Genomic DNA, 22,304 nt, shown 5'->3' on the forward strand with positions numbered 1-22,304 from the left:
CATGTGCTGATCTCGACTAACTGATTCGAATGGTATATGGCTGTTATGTTCTTCCAGCATTTATTGCTGTAAGTAGTTTAAAACAATATAATTGAAAAAAATTCTGCCATCATCTGGTTTATATATGTCATATTCGAACGATTGTGTTGCCAAAAACGAGCCGTGCTAAAATCGGTCCGAGGCTAAATGTCATGAAAAAGGATGCTGTCATGACATTTAGCCACAGTCTTTTTGGTACTTAGAAACAATTGTATGTAACAGTATAAAAAATCGTGTTCTCCCTTGCTCCCAAGCATTTCTTTGTCATACAGCGCTCAAAACTCCTGCTGCTGGAATAGGGGGAAAAGTCGTTTACACAAAAATTTCGATATCTCCGTTAAAAATGGACGAATTTTAACAATCTATGGCTTGTTGGATAGCTATTACCGTGCGGAATCTAAGTCTGAAAACATATTCTGTTTTCAAGGTCAATTGTGACAGATACTGTCAAAAAACTGAAAATTTTGACATAAAACTTCGTATAACTCAAAAAGTAAACATCCGATCTCGAAACCATTCAATAGCGTTTTGGTTGACGGGGAGACCTTTATTTGCGACTAGTATGATCAAAATCGGCCCAACCATCTCTGAGATCTCGACCTCTTAGTTGACAACACACATACAGACACACACGGACATTTGCTCAGTTCGTCGAGCTAAATCGATTAATATATGTCATTCGGCCGAAAAATTCGAAAAATTTTTCTAAAGTTTGAGCGAATTCTATACCTATTTATATATATATATATATATATATATATATATATATATATATATATATATATATATATATATATATATATATATATATATATATATATATATATATATATATATATATATATATATATATATATATATATATATATATATATATATATATATATATAGAAAAAGGTAAAAACGCAAAATTTCAATTTTTAATAAATTTCTTTATTATCGCCTTCAAAGTACTCTCCTCCTGCGGCAATACATGCATGCCAACGCTTGAACCAATTTTCCACACAAGTTTTATAGGCCGCCGAAGCTATGGCCTTTAGTTTACGCAGCGAATTCTCTTTTATGGTCTCTATGGTCTCAAAACGCGTTCCCCGCAATGGCAATTTGAGTCTGGGGAAGAGGAAAAAGTCACACGGGGCCATATTTGGAGAGTACGGTGCTTGGTTGAGTTTTTGGCCAAAAACTGCGACACAACCAACGCTGTTTTTGAATGAAATTCAGCTTTTTTGGCACCAGCCGAGAAGCGACGCGTTTCAAACCCAAAACATCAGTTAAAATGTGTTCGGCTGATCCATAAGAGATGCCTAATAACACAGCAATCTCTCTAATCGGTACAGAACGATTTTGCAACACGATTTGCTTCGCCGATTCAATGTTTTCTTCAGTAACAGATGTTGTTGGGCGGCCAGGGATCTCATCATGATCCAAGCTTCGTCTTTGATGCGTTTATACCACTCGTATGCCTGTGTTTTTTCTAGACAAGATTCACCAAAGGCCTTTTCTAACATTTTCAACGTTTCGGAACACTCAAATCCATTTGCAACACAAAATTTGATGCATGCACGTTGTTCTAAATTTTCATCCATTATAAAAATCGCCACACGAAAATTTTTCAACTTATTTGTATAGACGCCAAACAAAAACTAATCGTACGATATGCGTCAAAATTTGACAGAATGTGTATAAAAGTGTTGCCAACGTTGAGAATATAAAAGTTTACCGATTGGACAAGCGCGGGAATTTTAAAATGGAAATTCCGGTTCTTTTTGTCGTGAATACGACTTACTTTACTATGGGGCGCCTTTTCAAAATTTACCCTGTACAAGAATGGGCAGAACTTCATCGCGAATATCCCTTGATGTACTTAACCCAACAACATAATTTTTTCTATAAGCTATCGGAAATATGATCATGAATTTGTGATTAAATTGTCAACAGTGTGAGATAACCATAAATAATAGAAAAACAACGTTTTCTAAAACTTTTGGAAATGATGAGGAAAAATCATCACGCTTGCTTGCCTTTTTCCCACCCGGACGACGGTTTTGAGGTAGTCAAGCACATATCAGTTCCGATTATCTATCGGACGAGTATAAAAGGTTGACTTTAATTGAACATCGCTCATTTCTTCTAGTGCTTTAGACGGAACTAGATGTCGAGGTGAGGTTCTTCCACCAACATCAAGAAGATTTTCTAATGACTCCAAATTTTATCTAAAGAACTATAAAAATTTGTTCCTTTGCAAATCGGTAATTAAAACCATCAATGTAGTGCAAATTTGGGATAATTTGATTAGCTTTGTGCAATTTTAGCAATGCAAAATTCGCAACAGTGTTTTAATCTTAGAGGATTAAATAATTTGGTCCTTCTGAATGCCAGAAATTAATCCGGTACTGCCCTTTGATAGTTTCTTTCACTGTTATATCAAAATCCAAAATGAAATCATCGACATCATAATTCTGTATGTTGTTATTTAGAACCATAATTGTATACCCAAAGAATTATGCAACGCAACATTTTCCTTCACTATACTGTATACGGCCTATCTTTCAATTATTTGTAGTTTGCAGTAGAATTTTCTGCTGATTAAATTCGAACTCAACTCGTCACTCTCCATCACGAACGCTTTCATTAACGGTTTTTTAGAACTACAATTATTTTATCATAAAGAACTATGCTGGTTATTTCGTAATATTTAGTTGGATGTCAGAATGTTCAATGTAACTAATTTGTACTTTAGTTTAGGTGTATCGTTTCAAATTCTAGAAGAGAAAAAAGGGAAAGCTTGCACATTCACACAATCGATCAATTAATTGATATTCGGAAGTATGAAGTCAGTTTTACTCGTATTCACGACATCCAGTTATGTCTCTGACATTACGCACCCGTACCTTTTTATCAAACACAGTTATTGTTCTAAATAGAACTATACAGAATTTTTATGTCAATCATTTCGTTTCGGATTTAAATATTTCAGTGAAAAAAATTATCAAAATGCCGTACGAGATAAATTTCTGACATTCAGAAGAGCCAAATTGTGCATTACTCTAAGATATTGAACACTGTTGCGAATTTTGCACTGCGCAAATTGCACAAAGCTTATCAAATTATCCGGAAAACTGACTCTGTGACCTGAGCGTTTGAGGCTTTACACCACGCAAAAGGTATACTTTCATTACCGACTGCTCCTCCTGACTACCGAAGTCTAAATGAGACTTTCACGCTTTATACTTGCTTTGTTCTTACTTACTTATTCAAAGATTTCCTTTTCGATTTGTTCAGTAGAATCTGATATGTGCCTGACTACCTCGAAAACGTCGCCCGGATGCGAAAAAGGCAAGCAAGCGTGATGAATTTGTTTGTTCATGCTGTTGAAAATTCAACCACAAATTCCTAATCCTATTACCGATAGCTTGTAGAAAAAAGTACGGGTGTGTAATGTCAGAGACATAACTGGATGTCGTGAATACGAATAAAACTGACACGATTTCTTCACACTTTCGAATTCGAATTGATAGTTGATCGATTGTATGAATTGCCAAACTTTTCCCCTTTTCACTACTAAAATTTTAAACGATTTTTGACGTCGATTATCTCATTTCGGATTTGCATAATTCAATTGGAAGAAACTATCAAGATGCTGTACAGGATTCATTTCTGCCTTTTAGAAGGACCAAATTGTGGAATTATCTACGATATTTAGCATAGTTCGGAACATTTTCCTCGAACGATTTCCGCACAGCAAAAAGTGCACGAAGCAAATCAAATTATTTTGGATTTTCACTAAGTTGATGATTTTTACCTTCGATTTGCAAAGAGTTAATCTTAATAGTTCTTTAGATAACATCTAGAGCCATTAGAACGGCTGATTTTATATAATGTTGTCCACTTTTCGTGTCTTGTTTTCTTTCTCTCCAATGCAAAGCACCAGTAGCTGATGCAATCGTTTTTGCTTGAATTGAAACTAGCTTTGCGTACAAACCGACACATCCTCTCACAGTGCCAAATGATGCGACACTGGTTTAATGCGTCTTCTCGCCTTGACGACCGGAAGACAAATGAGAACTACGAGCTGAGCGTTAGAGGTTTTTAACCACGCAGAAGGTGTGCTCTCCGATTCCGCTGTTCGAATGCGTCTTCTCGCCCCGACGTCTACTTCCATCCAACCCACAAGAAGAAATGATCGATGTTCGACCACGGTTCCCCTTTTATACGCAGTCAGTTGAAGATATGTGCCTGACTACCTCAAAATCGTCGTCCTTGCGCGAAAAGCCCAAGCAAAAGTAAAGAGTTTTCCGCGTTGTTTTAAAATTTTCAGAAAACTTAATTTTAGAGTTGTTTGTGGTTATCTCACACTGTTCAAAATATTATCCTAAATTCCTGATCATATTTTTGATGAAATAGTGAAAGAATTATGTTGCTGTCATTAATACAAGTCGAGATATTCACGATTAAGTTCTGCCCCTTCTTCCATATGGCTAATTTCGAAAAGGCACCCCATAGTAAAGTAAGTCGTATTCACGACAAAATATGTTGTTGGGTTAAGTACATCAAAAGATATTCGTGGTAAAGTTCTGCTCATTCTTGTACAGGGTAAATTTTGAAAAGGCGCCCATAGTAAAGTAAGTCGTATTCAGGACAACATAACCGATTTAAAGAATTCTGGAATTAGTAACTGGACCTGAGCTCAACAACTATATTCAGAACTTAGAGCTCAGAATTCAGTTGGATTTTAGTAAACTACAATTTCGAAACTGGAATCAGTTCCAGAATCTTTTTCCAGAATCCAGTTCAGCACGCAGGCTCTAAATTCTAAACCCATATTCCGGAACTAAGCTCTGAAGCTTGAAGACGATTTCTAGCCACGACTACCAAAATGGGTTACATAGAGTACAGTAAAATGTCACATAATTCTTTGGGAGTATTATTATGATTCTAAAAAGAATCGAACAGAAGAATTCTGGAGTAAGGAACTGGACCTGAGTTCAAGAACTAAATTTAGAACTTAGAGCAGACTCAGAGTCTCGGCGTGATGACCGGAAAGCGAATGAGATTTGCTATCTGCCGAATGAGAGTTGTTACCTGAGCGTTTGAGGTTTTAACCACGCAGAAGGTGCAGTCTCTGTCGCTGATGGTGGAATGCGTCCTCTCGGCTTGAAGATCGGAGAGCGAATGAGTTTTGCTACCTGACTGAATGAGAGTTGCTACCTGAGCGTTTGAGGTTTTTACCACGCAAAAGGTGCACTCTCACTCGCTGTTGGTTGATGATATCGCTCCCTCGACGACCGGAACGCAAATAAAAAATCATTCTCACGACGTCTGCTTCCATCCAACACACAAAAAGTAATGATCGATTTTCGCATTTTTTTTGCATAAATATCTGTTTATTGACCTTATTTTTGTGTATTACATCAACATTTTACAGTACAAGTGTTTTGACCCTTTGGCCTTTCATCTTTGTTGTTCATACGATTCGTTATTAATAATAGGTGTTTTAGTTACTCTTGTTTTACATACTAATGTTTAATCATAATATTTATTTTAATTAGCATTAGCATTAGCATTAGCATTAGAGACCGCCCGTGTGTTGCTACTCCGTTATTGATCTGGACCAATTGAGATTTCAAAATGATTTTTTGAAGTAACATGTTTGGGAATAACACATTGTTTCACACTGTGCAAACTGTATTGAACCATGCATGCTGATCAATACCGACGCCGGCCACGTCCGAATGCAGATCTACTTGGGATGGAAAGGATTGTTAGTTCGATGCATGTTGCTACTAAGAACCGAGGAATCCTCTGCATTTCCACATGCATCACAGGAGAGGATACCTTGTTAGTAAATGTTTTAATAATGTTATCATGTGTTTATTGCTCTGGGTAGCCGGCTACCAAGAATGTTTTAAAGTATTATCGTTTTATGTGTTACTTTGTGCTGGCAATATAATGCACGAAACAGTCAATCTCCGAAATTGACAAAACTCCGGACAGCCGGCTGTCGAGTATACAGTCACTCGTTTATGCATCTACCTTTCGCGTTTTTTTAATCATGCAAAAAAAACACATTCGGATTGATAAAAAAAGGTATCATCTCACTGCTAGGTGGATTAAGCACGTTTTTATAAATGAAACTACGTGATACAAAATAAACGAGCGAATAGGATTTAGACAAAAAAGTTGATTCATTGCATTGAAATATTCTAAACAGTTATTATAAAATCATTTTAAATCACCAAACAAAGGTCAACAGATTTCACACGCGTCTTGATTCTTTAATATTTCCGCTTTATTATTTTAATTATTTATTAAAATTATTAATTGGTTATATTAGTTGACCTGGGCAGCCGGCTACCGAGAAAAATATTAATTTACTGTTTGAAATATTAATATCAAGTGTTTTTCACTATGTATTCAATATACCGATACATGTCATCTCTGTTATTAACTTTGTAATATAAACGGATTTGCGCAATGGTTGATTTTTATCATTCATTTTATAAGCCTGAAAGACAATCAATAACATGGAAGAAGAAATCATTCCTAATAAAACTTTTCTACGAAGCTAGACGGAAATTGATAGGTTGAATAAAGAGATGATTTAGTAAAATAGAGTTATCAGAAGTAAAACATTGAAAATATCTGATAACTGAAAGGAAAAAGAAACTCCTGCAATTGTCGCCTTTTACGACATGGAAGCAGGAACCCAGTGGATCTATTCTTGGTTCATTTTTTTTCCGCTGGATTCCACACGGCATCTAGGCTGGTACAGTCCGGAGAGAGCTAATAGGTACTATCAATCTCCTAGTGGACCCCAGCCCCTTAATCATAATATTTATTTTAATTATTAATAAAATATCTACCTACTTATAACTATCCCTAACCTAGTACGTACAAATTTTGAATTATTTGTATTTCAGAGATTGAGCACCTCTCTTCAAATTTCGTGCAGTATTGTTCGAATTTTTGTTCTAGTATATCCAGTGAGGCCATCTCATGTACTTCACTAGTCTTTGTCCAAGGGGGTAGATTTAGAATCATCTTTAAGATCTTACTTTGAATGCGCTGAAGCCTAAGTTGGTTTATTTCTTTATTGTCTTCGACTAGAGGTGACCTATCGCACAGACTTTTACTTTATTGCTACACACTTATGTTAACTTAAAAATATAATTTTCGATTTGAATGTGTCTTTGCTCATATCAAAATCAAATAAATGATACACGGTATTGAAACGATGACAACAGACATCCATTGGGTTGTTTTGGCCATACTGTGTGCGATGAAGTGAGCGACGAAGAAAATCCGTTCTTCGCAATGATCTTCCCGGAACGTTAAAATTAATTCTTTCCAGTAGTATGGGGCAATCAATGTTGTCATTTAGTAGATCGAACACGAAGAGTTGTTGAAAGAGTATTCGTCTGTTTTGTAAAGTAGGTAGGTTGATGAGAGCACAGAGATTCTCGTAACGAGGTAGTTGAGGACGATTTATCCAAGGTAGTCTTCGGAGTGCGAATCGGACGAAGCACTTCTGCACCCTTTCGATCCGATCGATGTGAACACCGTGATACGGAGCCCAAAATGTAACTCCATACTCCAGAATACTGCGTACTAGTGCAATGTAAACTGTTTTGAGGCAGTACACGTCGTTGAAGTTTTGAGTGTTTCGTTTGATTAGTCCCAAAACTGCATAGGCCTTCGCAGTAACGAATGAAAACTGTTCGATGAAACGGAGCTTGCAATCGAGAATAATGCCCAAGTCTTTAATAGACGAAACTCGTTCAACTGAAGCCATCATCATGGAGTATATGAAAATAATTAGAGACTGTGCCCGTGAGAAAGTGATCACATTACATTTCTTAACGTTTACTGTCATGCCGTTTCTGTCACACCAATCAAGGATTCGGTCAATATCCATTTGTAGAGCACAGCAATCCACAAGGCTTGTAATGATGCGATAAATTTTGAGGTCGTCAGCATACATTATTTTAAATGACGACAATTCACTTTAAAGATCGTTCACGAATAACACGAAAAGAAGTGGTCCGAGATTGCTCCCTTGCGGTACACCCGAAGTAACGTGAAATGAATCCGAGAGTAGGATAGAAATTCCTCTATAATTGGTGACATCGTGCACGTTTCCAGTTTTGTGAACAGGAACAATTACAGCTTCATTCCACTTCGCTGGAAAATAGTGCTCGGCAAGCGAGCGGTTGAAAAGCAGAGATGCAGGTAAAGCCAAAGCAGAAGAACATTCCTTCACGAGCGTCGGAGGTAACCCGTCAGATCCTGGCCCTTTCGATCCATCGACTTGTCGTAGATTATTGTACACCTCGCGTTCAGTAAAAGCAGTAGCAGGTATACTCAAAGAATACGTCGGCAAACTACTCAGGTACGATTCTGACAAAGGCGGTGAGTTATTACTTAGCACGCTTTGAAAGAATGACGAGAATAGGTTGGCTGAATCCAAAACTGTCGACGAAGATTGGTGACGATAGTGCACACTGACAGGAATTCCACGGGGAGAAGTTTTATTTCGCAGATGAGACCAAAATTGTTTCGGGTCAGCCTTCAAATTGATCTCCATCCGTGAAACGTACAGCCGAAAACACGATGCGTTCAATAATTCAAACTGGTGTTCCAAATCACGAACGAGCAATTTATCATCTAGATTTTTTGTCCGGAAAAATCGTTTGCGAGCTTTCCTTAGACGATTCCTGAGGTTACGCAGCTCTCCATTCCACCAAGGTTGTTTGTTATTAGATTGATATTTGCGTTTTCTTCTAGGCACGAGATATCGATAAATTGCATCTAATTCATAATAGAACTTCTCTATTGCTTCATCCAAAGTGCCATGCGCCAGTATCTCCACCCAGTTAATTCGTGTAATTTCAGCACTTAACTCACGAAAATTGCACCGATTGAAATCGTAGAAAATTTCTGCATCATTAATCATGTGCACGCATTGAGGAACTTCAATTTTTAAAATGAAAGGAAAATGGTGGTGATCTAGTTTCATTAGTGGCGATGGTGGTGCTAGAGTTTCGCAATCATTGGCGCAACTAACAAATGCTAAGTCTAGCAGTTTTCCATGCAGGTTCGTTAAAAAGTTAATTTGTTGTAAACCGGAGGCAATCATAGTTTCCACTAATAAATGTTCATGCTCTGAAGACGCGTTGTTCAGCAGTAGACACCCAACTTCCTCATCCAAGCTCCAGCGTAACAACGATAAATTATAGTCGCCTAAGACTACAACCCTATCACGGTCTCCAAATTTATTGTAAAGCTCATTCACACAAAAGGCATGTTGCTCATATAGAGAAAGATCAGTATTCGGCGGTAAATAAAAAGCACAAATGACAAAACCAGTGCTCTCGCATGTGACACGGACTGCTATCTGCTCAAGACGGTCAGCTCCATGAACGTACACTGTGCTACTCTCAATGCCCTTTTTTATTCCAATCAAAACGCCGCCACCACGCAGATACTGGCTAGTCAAATTATTACGATCACATCGATAAATAATGTACTGGTCGGTAAGCTCTGTATCAAGTATATTACCATTAAGCCAAGTTTCTGTGAGTACAATCACGTCGTAATCAGAAGCAGAAAGAGACGAGAAAAGTGCATTCGTTTTGGTGCGTAAACCCCGGACGTTTTGATAGTAAATTGTTAATAATCGGTTCATATGGTTATATACGCTGTTTGAAACAATGCTGTTGGATATCGATTGGGAATGTAGAGTAGAATTAGAATAAGCAGTGTGCGACATATTATAGGGTGACGTAGCACACATAAAATTTGTCGTTGGATGATTATTACAGGTCAGGTTGAAATTGAAAGCTTGTTCGTGGCTGAAATTTGAATTCCCGGAAAATGATTCCCTTTTGCCATGTAGATTGCAATAGAGATAGAGATTTGAACTGCAACCCAACTCCGACCTTGAAAGACACAAAGGATAGCTCATCAAGATTTCTATCTTTTGGAACTAGCTTGTGCACTTCGACAGTCGCGTCGGTATTCAGGTTACGCTGTACCAACTCGCGTATTTTCTCATCGGTGGCTTTAGGATTAAAGCCGGACAAATATAGCCAAAACATATTTTCGGTGGACTTACGTGTTGCCAATGGTATCACAATATTTGCATCCACGTCTTTTGTTCCTTCTGTTACATTAAAAGTAGACTGATCGACGTCATCATCTGTTCGGGGGCGCTTACGAGAGTTATTTGAAGTTCCATCTTCTCTACCGGACTTCTGAAACGCGACAGGAATATGCTGTAAAATTTTATTTATTTTTTCGCTGTTTAGCTCCATTTCTTGTCTCAGTTCCAGTAGCGCTTTGTTGTATTCCTCGCTTATAACGGTTATGGCATTGTTCGTGGATGAGATGGTCTGACGGAAAGTGGCATTTGCCATTATTTTTGTGCACGCATTGCACATCCAGAATATATTCGAGCATTCAGCAATTAAATCACGAGTCGCACTTGATTGCTTTACGCACTTTAGATGGAAGGATGATCGGCAAAATCCGCTGCAAACTATTTCTTCTGCTTTCTTTAGCTCGCAAGCGCAGGCACAACAAACTGAGATGGAATCCATTGTTTGGTTACGGGTGGATGCTTGGAATTAAAAATTGTCTGGATCGCTTATTCGGTTACACGAAGCGGGTGTACTCCAATTATACCGGGTGATGTAAGAAACGGTGATTATAATAATAACGATGAAAATGTTGAAACGGGCATAAAATACAAAAAAAAATCACTGGTTAAAAGTCGAATACGTAACACAAGCTACAAATCTGTTGATTTGTTGGACAAGTAATGTGTGTTCGTGCACAGCCCCGCCAAACAGGGACTGCGTATTCAATTGCGGGGTAGATGATTTGTTTATAGACAGCCATCTGATTCTTCAGGCACAGTTTAGATGTTCTACAAATCAGCGGATACAGAGACCTAATGAGTATGCTGCATTTTTGAACGATTTTGTCAACATGTGACCTGAATATCAGATGTCTGTCAAAGGTGAGTCCTAGATAGATAACTTCGTCGGACCATTGAATGACCTCATCACCGAATCGTATTCGGCATTCGTCTGATGGAACAAGTTTTGGAGATCTTGAATGTGGAAACAAGATGACCTGAGTTTTTGCTGCATTTATCACAATTTTCCAGCTTGTAAAATATTCCGTTAAAGCGTCCAGACCTGTCTGTAGTTTATTCTTCAGAGCATTAATGACACGACCATTGTAAAGAATGGCAGTATCATCAGCAAATTGTGACAGAACACCACCACCCGGAAGAGGTGGGATGTCTGATGTGAAAATGTTGTATAGAATGGGATCTAGGATACTTCCCTGGGGTACACCAGCAGGAATAGTAAATCTTTCTGAAAGTGCATTATTCAGAGAAACCTGGAATGCTCTATCTGCAAGATAATTTTTGATAATTTTAATAAGATACATGGGAAAATTATACCGATGCAGTTATGATCGATTTTCGACCACGGTTCCCCTTTCATACGCATTCAGATGAATATATGTGCCTGACTACCTTAAAACCGTCGTCCTTGCGTGAAAAAGCCAAGCAAAAGTAAATAGTTTTCCGCGTTGTTTTCAAAGTTTTGGAAAACTTCATTTTTGAGTTGTTTGTGGTGACCTCACACTGTTCAAAATAATATACTAGATTCCTGATCATTTTTTTTATGAAATGGCGAAAGAATTATGGTGCTGCCTTTAATACAAGTCGAGATATTCACGATTAAGTTCTGCTCATTCTTCAATATGGCTAATTTTGAAAAGGCACCCCATAGTAAAGTAAGTCGTATTCACGACAAAAAATCATATAAGTCGTTCTGACTTATTTATGAAGTACGATTTTAGTTCAACAAAACGGGTGTAAACATTATCATTTTTCATTTGTCTTAATTTCAATTCAATTTCTATCACGGTGTGAAGACTATTGACGAATTCGGTGAAATGGCGTTCAGCAAAATGGCATTCGGTGAAACTACACTCGGCGAGATGACATTCGGTGAAATGACATTTGACGAAATGACTCTTTCGGCGAAATAAAACTTTCGGCGAATTGGTTTTCGGGAAAACGGCTTTTAGCAAAATGACCCTGATCCGCACTATATGACGGTTTCCGGGTAGCGTTTCCGGAAACAGATGGTCAAAAACTCCAATATGAAACTCGCATAGATTGCTCATGAAATGTTGAAGGGAAAGGCACCATAACACTACTAGGTAGTTTAAAACAGGTTTTTACATGATGTATCGAGCTTCATTATAGCTATTCCATTTTGTGGCCTTTAATATTGTAGTTTTGCTTAAAACTTTAGCCTAAGATATTTTCGCTAAACTTGAGTTGGATTAAAATAACGAATCTCGAAGGATTATTAGTTGACCAGAGCCTAGTGTATGGAAATGAACAAGTCTTATACACATATATCCCATGGTTTTGGATAGTGTGCGTGTATCACGTGATCGTACCAGGGTGCTAAAGAAGAGTACTCAAGTTCTCTGCAGTGGACGCATATGTTTTGACTGAAGCTTACACGCCAATGTGTACTCTGGTGCACGGCTTGCATACAAGAAGTGTGACTCGCATCCAAGCTTAACTCTACTATCTATAATCCATTTAAAATTTAGACGAAAACACAAGCACACTTAAAATCAGTCTATTCGACACTGAGCACAAGTGTACTTTCCTTTTTATGCATCGTAAGACGGCTGTATGCTCAGTACAGGTATGAAACATACTCGCCCGTATATCACTCCAGTGCAGCTCAACTAATACAAAAAAAAAGTAGTGGTAATAAAAAAAACCCTTCTTAATCCACCTAGTGGTGTGATAATGCCTTTCTCTTCTTTCATAACAGTCTCATGAAAATATGTTTCATACTTTTATTAAATAAATTTGGATACTAATTTTGACACCATTTGATTCAGATTGATTCGATTAGTTCACAAAATCATGCTTCAGTGTTTATGTCACACAGTCAGCATCATTTTTCCAAACTAGTGCTTGACATTTGCGTTGCCTATTTGTATGAAAACAGTGATGCTAATATAAAAAAAACCCTTCTTAATCCACCTAGTGGTGTGATCACAAACTCTCTTCTCTTCTTTCATAACAGTCTCATGAAAATATGTTTCATACATTTATTAAATAATTTTAGACGCCAATTGATTCAGATTGATTCGAGTAGTTCACAAAAGCATGCTTGAGTGTTTATGTCACACAGTCAGCATCATTTTTTCAAACTAGTGCTTGACATTTGCGTTGCCTATTTGTATGAGAACAGTGATGCTAATCTAAAAACCCTTCTTAATCCACCTAGTGGTGTGATAATGCCTTTCTCTTTTTTCATAACAGTCTCATGAAAATATGTTTCAAACTTTTATTAAATAATTTTGGATACTAATTTTGACACCAATTGATTCAGATTGATTCGAGTAGTTCACAAAAGCATGCTTCAGTGTTTATGTCACACAGTTAGCATCATTTTTCCAAACTAGTGCTTGACATTTGCGTTGACTATTTGTAATCAGTGATGCTAATATAAAAAACCCTTCTTAATCCACCTAGTGGTGTGATAATGCCTTTCTCTTCTTTCATAACAGTCTCATGAAAATATGTTTCATATGTTATAAAATAAATTTATACACCAATTGATTCAGATTGATTCGAGTAGTTCACAAAAGCATGCTTCAGTGTTTATTTTACACAGTCAGCATCATTTTTCCAAACTAGTGCTTGACATTTGCGTTGCCTATTTGTATGAGAACAGTAATGCTAATCTCAAAAAGCCTTCTTAGTCCACTTAGTGAAATTTTCATATATCTTGAAAAATCACCATAGGGGGGAGTACATGAAATTTTCGAAATCGAAAAAAAAATTTTGATGCCAAAAGGCTTAGAATTGCATGAAACGTCGAGATTTAGTGTCATCTCGAAAAAATTTTTTTTTGAAAAAATCGACTTTTTGGGACTTAGAAAAAATATGAAAATTTTTCTAAGTCCCAGAAAGTTGATTTTTTCAAAAATTTTTTTTTTGAGATGACACTAAATTTCGATGTTTTATGCAGTTTTAAGAGTTTTGGCAACAAAAAAAATTTTCGATTTTGGAAATTTCATGTACTCCCCCCTATGGTGCTTTTTCAAGATCGAAAATTGTCAAACCTTTACCACCGGGCAGCATGTCCGATTTAGGTCAAATTTTGCATGAAGGCTTTTTTCGAGGTGCTTAAACTTTTAAGCACTAGAACTTAACGAAAATAGAGTTGATCCCAAAATTTTGGCACCCTTATATATAAGAGCGGTAAAAATCAACGTGTTTTGTCGGTTACGTCACTTATACCATCATATATCTGGAACCAAAAGTTACAAACATTTGATCTTCGAACTTGATCAATGGTCCGACAGTAGCTTTCAAACGAGCCCAAGTTTGTTAAAATCGGTTCAGCCATCTCTGAGAAAATTGAGCGCGTTCAAATATCTTCTAAAAGTGCACACACACATACACACAGACATTTTCCGATCTCCTCGAACTGAGTCGAATGGTATATAACACTATGGGTCTCCGAGGCTCCGTTCGAAAGTCGGTTTTTCCAGCAATTCTAATACCTTTCTATAGAGAAAGGCAAAAAGCTTGCATTAATTCGTGTTTTGAATTCTACATAAAAGCATAATATTTTGGTATTTTCCTCCATTTAGCAAAAACACTATCTATGACGAAACAAATGCTTTCAGCAGATGAACAGCCATGCATGCAATCATGTTATGAAATGGAGATCAATATTATAGGGTAAGCAAACTAGAATTGTTTTTCGTCAAATATCTATATTAAACAAGTTCTATATTTTAAGTGAAAATATAATGAAAACAGCCAACGAGACCGACAATGGAAACGTGAGGGTGGAAATAATGAATATACCTACGAATCGCTATGAACGACGAGTTTCTCGCACTAACTTGGATTTCGTAGGTAATATTCCCAACTAGTAGTTAATTGTATTATTTTCAGTAAAACAATAATTTATCAATATCATTTGAACTAATATCAAATGTTATAATATTCATTCGTGCCGTGACTATCGGATCGATCGGACATAAATTCGACTTTCTCCAATCGTGCATTGAGTTGATTTATTCCGTTATCAAGGTCATTCCATATTCAATTGTGTCTGCATTGGTGCGGTCGAGTGATAGTTCTAATTAATCCGTTCTCAAGGCCGACTGTGAGCTAGTGTAAAGCAGCACTGCATGTGGTACCGTTAGCAAACGCTAGCGCTGGGCGCTGCGTATGTTATATATCGTTTACATTAACATTAGAAATAGTGACAAATATATATATATATATATATATATATATATATATATATATATATATATATATATATATATATATATATATATATATATATATATATATATATATATATATATATATATATATATATATATATATATATATATATATATATATATATATATATATATATATACATATATATATATATATATATATATATATATATATATATATATATATATATATATATATATATATATATATATATATATATATATATATATATATATATATATATATATATATATATATATATATATATATATATATACAAGGTGAGATGAAAAAACTGCAACCAACTTCAGACTGCTGTCATTTCTAAACCGCTCGTCCCACAGCTGTCAGATTTATTCTAGTGACAGCTCATTATATTATTTACAAGCGCACAAAAGCATTTTGGTGGGAATTTTTCAGAAAAAAAGTTATTTGTGATGGAATTCAAGTGTGATAGTGTGATTGCTTTGCATTTGGCTGGAAAACCACAAGTGGCTATCGTTAGAGCCCTCCAGCATTTAAAAGTGAATAAATCTTTTGTGTCTCGTACCATCGCTCGTTACCGTGATACTGGTAGCGTAGCCCGACGTCAAGGAAGTGGACGAAAAAAAACAGCAACATCGGCAGAAATGGTTCGAAAAGTGAAGAAGCGAATTGAACGAAATCCGCGTCGCAGTGGCCGAAAAATGGCTCGTGAGCTGAACATATCGCAATATGCCATTCGGCAAATATTGAAAAATGAGCTTGGACTAAAGCCATTGAAGTTCCAAAAAGTGCAAGATCTTACTGATGCGCAAAAAAAAGTTAGACTCGAAAAAGCTAAAAAGTTGCTTCGCTTGGCCGAAAGTGGTGAACTGCCGAATTTGGTTTTCTCCGATGAGAAACCATTCGTTATCCAGCAGTTTGTAAACAAACAAAATGATCGTGTTTACTTGCCAGAGAGGTCAGCTGAAAATTTGCAACTTCGGTTGGCCACCAGAACTCAAAGCCGGCCATGGTGATGGTGTGGGCCGCCATAACAGCCGATGGTCGCTCGCCGCTCGTATTCATCGACCGTGGGGTCAAAATAAATGCGCAAATCTATCGCGAAAATATTTTGGAGGGAGTTCTGAAGCCCTGGGCACGCAAACATTTCGGCCGCAGACCTTGGACATTCCAACAGGACTCAGCACCATCGCACTCAGCACGCGCCACCCAAGAATGGTTAAGAAATGAGGTTCCTCGCTTCATTTCCACCGCACAATGGCCACCAAAATCTCCGGATGCCAATCCGTTGGACTATTGTGCCTGGGGTATTTTGGAAAGCAAGGTTGGCACTAAAAAATACCAAAGTGTCGATCATCTCAAGCAAGCGCTTCGCCGAGAATGGGACAAAATACCGCAGAGCCACTTTCGGGCAGCGTGTGATGGTTTCATTGGCCGTTTGAAGGCCATAGTTCGTGCCAAAGGTGGCCAATTCGAACAAATCTAAACCGATTCTCAAATTTGATGTTATTTCCGACATTTTTTGCTTTCATTCAATAAAATTTAAAAAAAAAATGAAAAAATTATGGCGTTTTACTTTGTTGCAGTTTTTTCATCTCACCTTGTATATATACACCATGATAAAAAAGAACCGGAATTTTCATTTTAAAATTCCCGCGCTTGTCCTATCGGTAAACTTTTATTCTCTTAACGTTGGCAACACTTTTATACACATTCTGTCAAATTTTGACGCATATCGAACGATTAGTTTTTGTTTGGCGTATATACAAATAAGTTGAAAAATTTTCGTTTGGCGATTTTTATAATGATGAAAATTTAGAACAACGTGCGTGCATCAAATTTTGTGTTGCAAATGGATTTAAATGTTCCGAAAAGTTGAAAATGTTAGAAAAGGCCTTTGGTGAATCGTGTCTAGGAAAAACACAGGCATACGAGTGCTATAAACGCTTCAAAGGTGGTCATACAAGCTTGGATCATGATGAGATCCCTGGCCGCCCAACAACATCTGTTACTGAAGAAAACATTGAATCGGCGAAGCAAATCGTGTTACAAAATCGTTCTGTACCGATTAGAGAGATTGCTGTGTTGTTGAGCATCTCTCATAAATCAGCCGAACACATTTTAACTGATGTTTTGGGTTTAAAACGCGTCACTTCTCGGCTGGTGCCAAAAAAGCTGAAATACATTCAAAAACAGCGTCGTGTTGATGTGGCCAAAGAGATGATTTCCATCGCAGATAGTGACCCCACATTCATCGAATGCATCATAACTGGTGATGAGGTGTGAATATGATGTCGAAATCGCACAACAATCGACCGAATAGCGCTTCGAAGGCGAGCCGTTGTTCTAAATTTTCATCCATTATAAAAATCGCCACACGAAAATTTTTCAACTTCTTTGTATAGACGCCAAACAAAAACTAATCGTACGATATGCGTCAAAATTTGACAGAATGTGTATAAAAGCAATGTTGCTCGAATATCAAAAATACAATGAATGTCTATGATCATCGCTCGCTTTCCTTCGCCGCTTTCCTGTTCGATAATCGTTCTGGTATTCGGACTTGTCCGTATATTCGGGCGCGAACGAAGCCGACGCTGCTTCGTTACTTGCACGAATATCTATTCCTTGCAGTTGTTATTCGCATTGGACATACCCCCGAACGACTTAACGCGAATATCGAACGAATATTCATACAACGATCATCGCCAAACCTAATTCGCGATGATCGTTCGTGCTGTCTTTGAAACATGCAAATTAAGATGTTCCCCCCCCGCACTATTACCATAGTCTTATGTGTATGTGATGAACCATATTCCAGCATTCTCCAATTACTGCTATCGAACGAGATATAATGAATTTATTAGATGAAAAATGCTTCGCGAAGAATGGAAACCAACGATCTTCGCCGTGACGCTATTCGAACCAATTCGAAGAATAAAATAAATGAACGAATGACAAACGAATGTATAAAACGAACATGCACGATGTATACCAGCAGCGAAGAATGGATTAGTATATTCGGGTTCTCTACGATTATTGCTTATTCCTTTTGCACCCTTCTCTCTTTCGAGCAGTGAATAGTTCAACGTTGTTCGAAACTGGCAGTATAATCACAGCAAGGATGCGTGAATGAATTAGTTACACGAAGAATATTTGCAACATTGTATAAAAGTGTTGCCAACGAGAGAATAAAAGTTTACCGAAGCGCGGGAATTTTGAAATGAGAATTCCGGTTCTTTTTTGATCATAAGGGGTATATATATATATATATATATATATATATATATATATATATATATATATATATATATATATATATATATATATATATATATATATATATATATATATATATATATATATATATATATATATATATATATATATATATATATATATATATATATATATATATATATATATATATATATATATATATATATATATATATATATGTATGTATATATAGTGATAAAAAGACAATCGTTTCATTGGACAGTAAAAAAGGCGGGTGGGTAATGTCAGAGACATAACTGGATGTCGTGAATACGAAAACAACTGACATGTTCCGTAACACTTCCGAATATCAATTAGTTGACTAATTGTATGAATCATGCAAGCATTCCCCTTTTTCACATTTTTCGCAAAAACAAAGAAGGCATTGATCTCGATTACTGTAAATTTCACACAGCGAAAATGCACAAATCTAATCAAACAGTTCTAGATTTGCACTAAACTGAGGATTTTACCTTCAATTTGCGAAGAAGAAACCTGTTCGCAGTGGCGATAGAATCCAAACTGATCAGGGTTGCCACATTTAAATCTACATTTTTCAGAAGAAAAATCTGTAAATCTGTATCGGGAGCTCAAAAACATGTATTGAAAATCTGTATATAGAAGTGATAGGAAATCTAAGCACAACGGAATGAAAAAGTCTTTAGAACCCAAATTTGAAGAAACCAAAACTTTTCTTAGTCTGAATTTTATGATTTTGTAGTTGAAAAAACGCTGGAAGTTGTTTTCGCGTTGGAGCCTCTCGAAATAATGATTCGAAGAAAAACTTTTAAAATTCAATCTGAAAGTGAGGACTTAATCTGATTGATCAATTGGTAATCTTTCTGCTTTACTACCTTACGTTATGGCCGAGGCCATCATCTTTCTATCTTATCACAAGCAATTACGCTCCACTAGTTGTAAATAAAAGTAAACAAATCTTAATTAGCAGATAGATCATCTGTGTTTACTATCCTTAACGTAATCTTTTATATAAGTTTTATCCTCTTTTTAGAATTAACACACAATCAGGATAAAAAATAATCAATAGCATTATTTAGTATATTCAAATCGATCATTATTCAATTTTAATCCACGCATTAAAAAATCTGTACAAATCTGTATTTTTTTGCCAAAAATCGGGAATCAGCATATACAGAATCTTGGTCGCAAATTTATCTGAAAAATCTGTAAAATGCAGGACTTAATCTGATTGATCAATTGGTAATCTTTCTGCTTTACTACCTTACGTTATGGCCGAGGCCATCATCTTTCTATCTTATCACAAGCAATTACGCTCCACTAGTTGTAAATAAAAGTAAACAAATCTTAATTAGCAGATAGATCATCTGTGTTTACTATCCTTAACGTAATCTTTTATATAAGTTTTATCCTCTTTTTAGAATTAACACACAATCAGGATAAAAAATAATCAATAGCATTATTTAGTATATTCAAATCGATCATTATTCAATTTTAATCCACGCATTAAAAAATCTGTACAAATCTGTATTTTTTTGCTAAAAATCGGGAATCAGCATATACAGAATCTTGGTCGCAAATTTATCTGAAAAATCTGTAAAATGCAGATTAATCTGTACATGTGGCAACTATTTTCTTTTTACGTGATTTCGTTTGTAGTTTTTTCACTAATGGGCGGTCCTAACGGCATTAAAAATAGCTGCATATAGAATTTTAATGTTGATTATTTCATTTCGGATTTGCATTTCATTAAAAGAAACTATCAGAATGCTGTACGGGATTCATTCCTGCCTTTCAGAAAGACCATATTGTGGAACTCACTACGATATTAAGCACTGTTCGGAACATTTTTCTCGAACGATTTGTTGTACAGCAGCAGATATTATGTTCTCTTCTTCAGAACGCGTTCTGATTGGCTGGTGTTGACATGGGTCAAATGAAACAGGTTTTTCAATAGTGTACTATTGAAATACTTCAATGCTGTTGCTATACACGTTTAAGTTGAAAAATTTCGATTCTATTGGTAGTTAGATTATATAAATCCTTTCACAGATCACTGAGCTATGAGCTTTAAATTACGAGAAAGGCTACGCGCCTTACGAATTATCCTCTTTGATAGTCGTTTATACCAAACATTTCAGAAAAGTTTAATTTTGAATTATTTGAGGTTATGCCACACAACTAAAAAGTTTATCATAAAATTGTGATCGTATATCCGATGGCATGAAGCAAAAATTATGTTGATTCGTTAGATACAACTAGAGATATTCACGATCAAAAACATATCACTCTCTCAGAGGGTACATTTTGAAAAGGTGCCCCATAGTAAAGTAAGTCGTATTCACGATAAAAAGTATCATACAGTTTTTTTGCACTCTACTAGAAGGAACATTCATCGATCGCCTCGGACCGGGTCTTGGCAGCCGTTCACCGTTTTTGGAGCCTAAGCTAAGTAAAACTTTCATTCTGTTGATTAATACCTTTTTTTTGCACTCCGATTTTGACCGCACGGACACAAGTCCATGATATAAAGATGATGATCAAATGGATGCTTCTGATGGCAATAAATTGCACATTAGAAGCTATCCCGAAGGGCTTGCACTCCCGGCCTTACCGTATGCGGTTTACATCCGGACCAAAGCCAATGGTAAAAAATTGAACCTTCTGAGACTTTCAAGAGACCTGACCTCGCGACACAATACTGTACAAAAAATTGAAAAAGTACGCCCGGACAAGCTTAGGGTCTTGTTAGCCAGTGCAAAACAGGCTAATGAGATCGTTCAAAGTGAACATTTCACGCGGGAGTATCGCGTATACGTAACAACTCGCGAAGTCGAGATAGATGGCGTGATCACCGATCCGAGTCTGATTTGCGAGGACGTTCTTACGCATGGGGCAGGAGGTTTTAAAAAAACCCTACTCAAGAACGTTAAGATACTGGACTGCAAGCAATTGTGTTCAGTATCGACCGCTGAGGATGGGACTAAGTCCTATATCCCATCAGACTCGTATCGGGTGACTTTCGCTGGCTCGGCTTTGCCTAATTACGTCCTCCTGGACCGGGTTCGTTTACCTGTTTGCCTTTTTGTGCCGCGGGTCATGAACTGCACCGATTCCAAACAATTGGGACATACAGCTACCCATTGTTGCAATAAATCCCGGTGTATAAAATGTGGAGGGAATCATGCGGATAACTCCTGCAGTGGAGACAATGAAAAGTGTCTCTACTGTAAGGAGGGGCCGCATGACCTCTCTGATTGTCCCGTGTACAAATTGCGTAAGGATAAAATGAAGCGTTCACTCAAGCAACATTCCAAACCCTCATATGCGGAAATGTTGAAATGTGCACCTATCGAAAATCCTTACGCTTACTTGTCAACTGACGAGAGCGAATATGATGACCCCCTCGAAGGTACATCTTCGGCTGTCCCTCATAGCTCATCAATCAGAAAGAAGAAAAATATATCCTCTCATAAGCTCCCTAGTAAGGGTTCGAAGATGTCTTCAGAGGGGGCTCCTAAAACTACAGCAACAGGAAGTGGTGCCAAAAAACCGGAAAAATGTTCCAGGTCTTGAGAAATTACATTCCGTACAAGAATTTCCACCGCTTCCTGGGACTACAAAACCCCCGAAAATCTCTAAAAATCAATAAGAA

The 22,304-nt window shown here is 36.8% G+C and overlaps 1 protein-coding gene across 1 annotated transcript in view; it reads left to right on the top strand.

Annotated features, from left to right (window-relative positions):
• LOC131433986 (sodium channel protein Nach-like) overlaps positions 1-22,304 on the top strand; it is a 342,869-nt gene that overhangs the window by 273,354 nt on the left and 47,211 nt on the right. The window contains exons 7-8 of the mRNA XM_058600606.1: positions 14,755-14,845; positions 14,907-15,025. Of these exons, the coding sequence (XP_058456589.1) occupies positions 14,755-14,845; positions 14,907-15,025 (210 nt within the window). The remainder of the gene's footprint in view (positions 1-14,754; positions 14,846-14,906; positions 15,026-22,304) is intronic.

This window comes from Malaya genurostris, chromosome 3 (genome assembly GCF_030247185.1).
Source record: "Malaya genurostris strain Urasoe2022 chromosome 3, Malgen_1.1, whole genome shotgun sequence".
Classification (NCBI taxonomy): domain Eukaryota; kingdom Metazoa; phylum Arthropoda; class Insecta; order Diptera; family Culicidae; genus Malaya; species Malaya genurostris.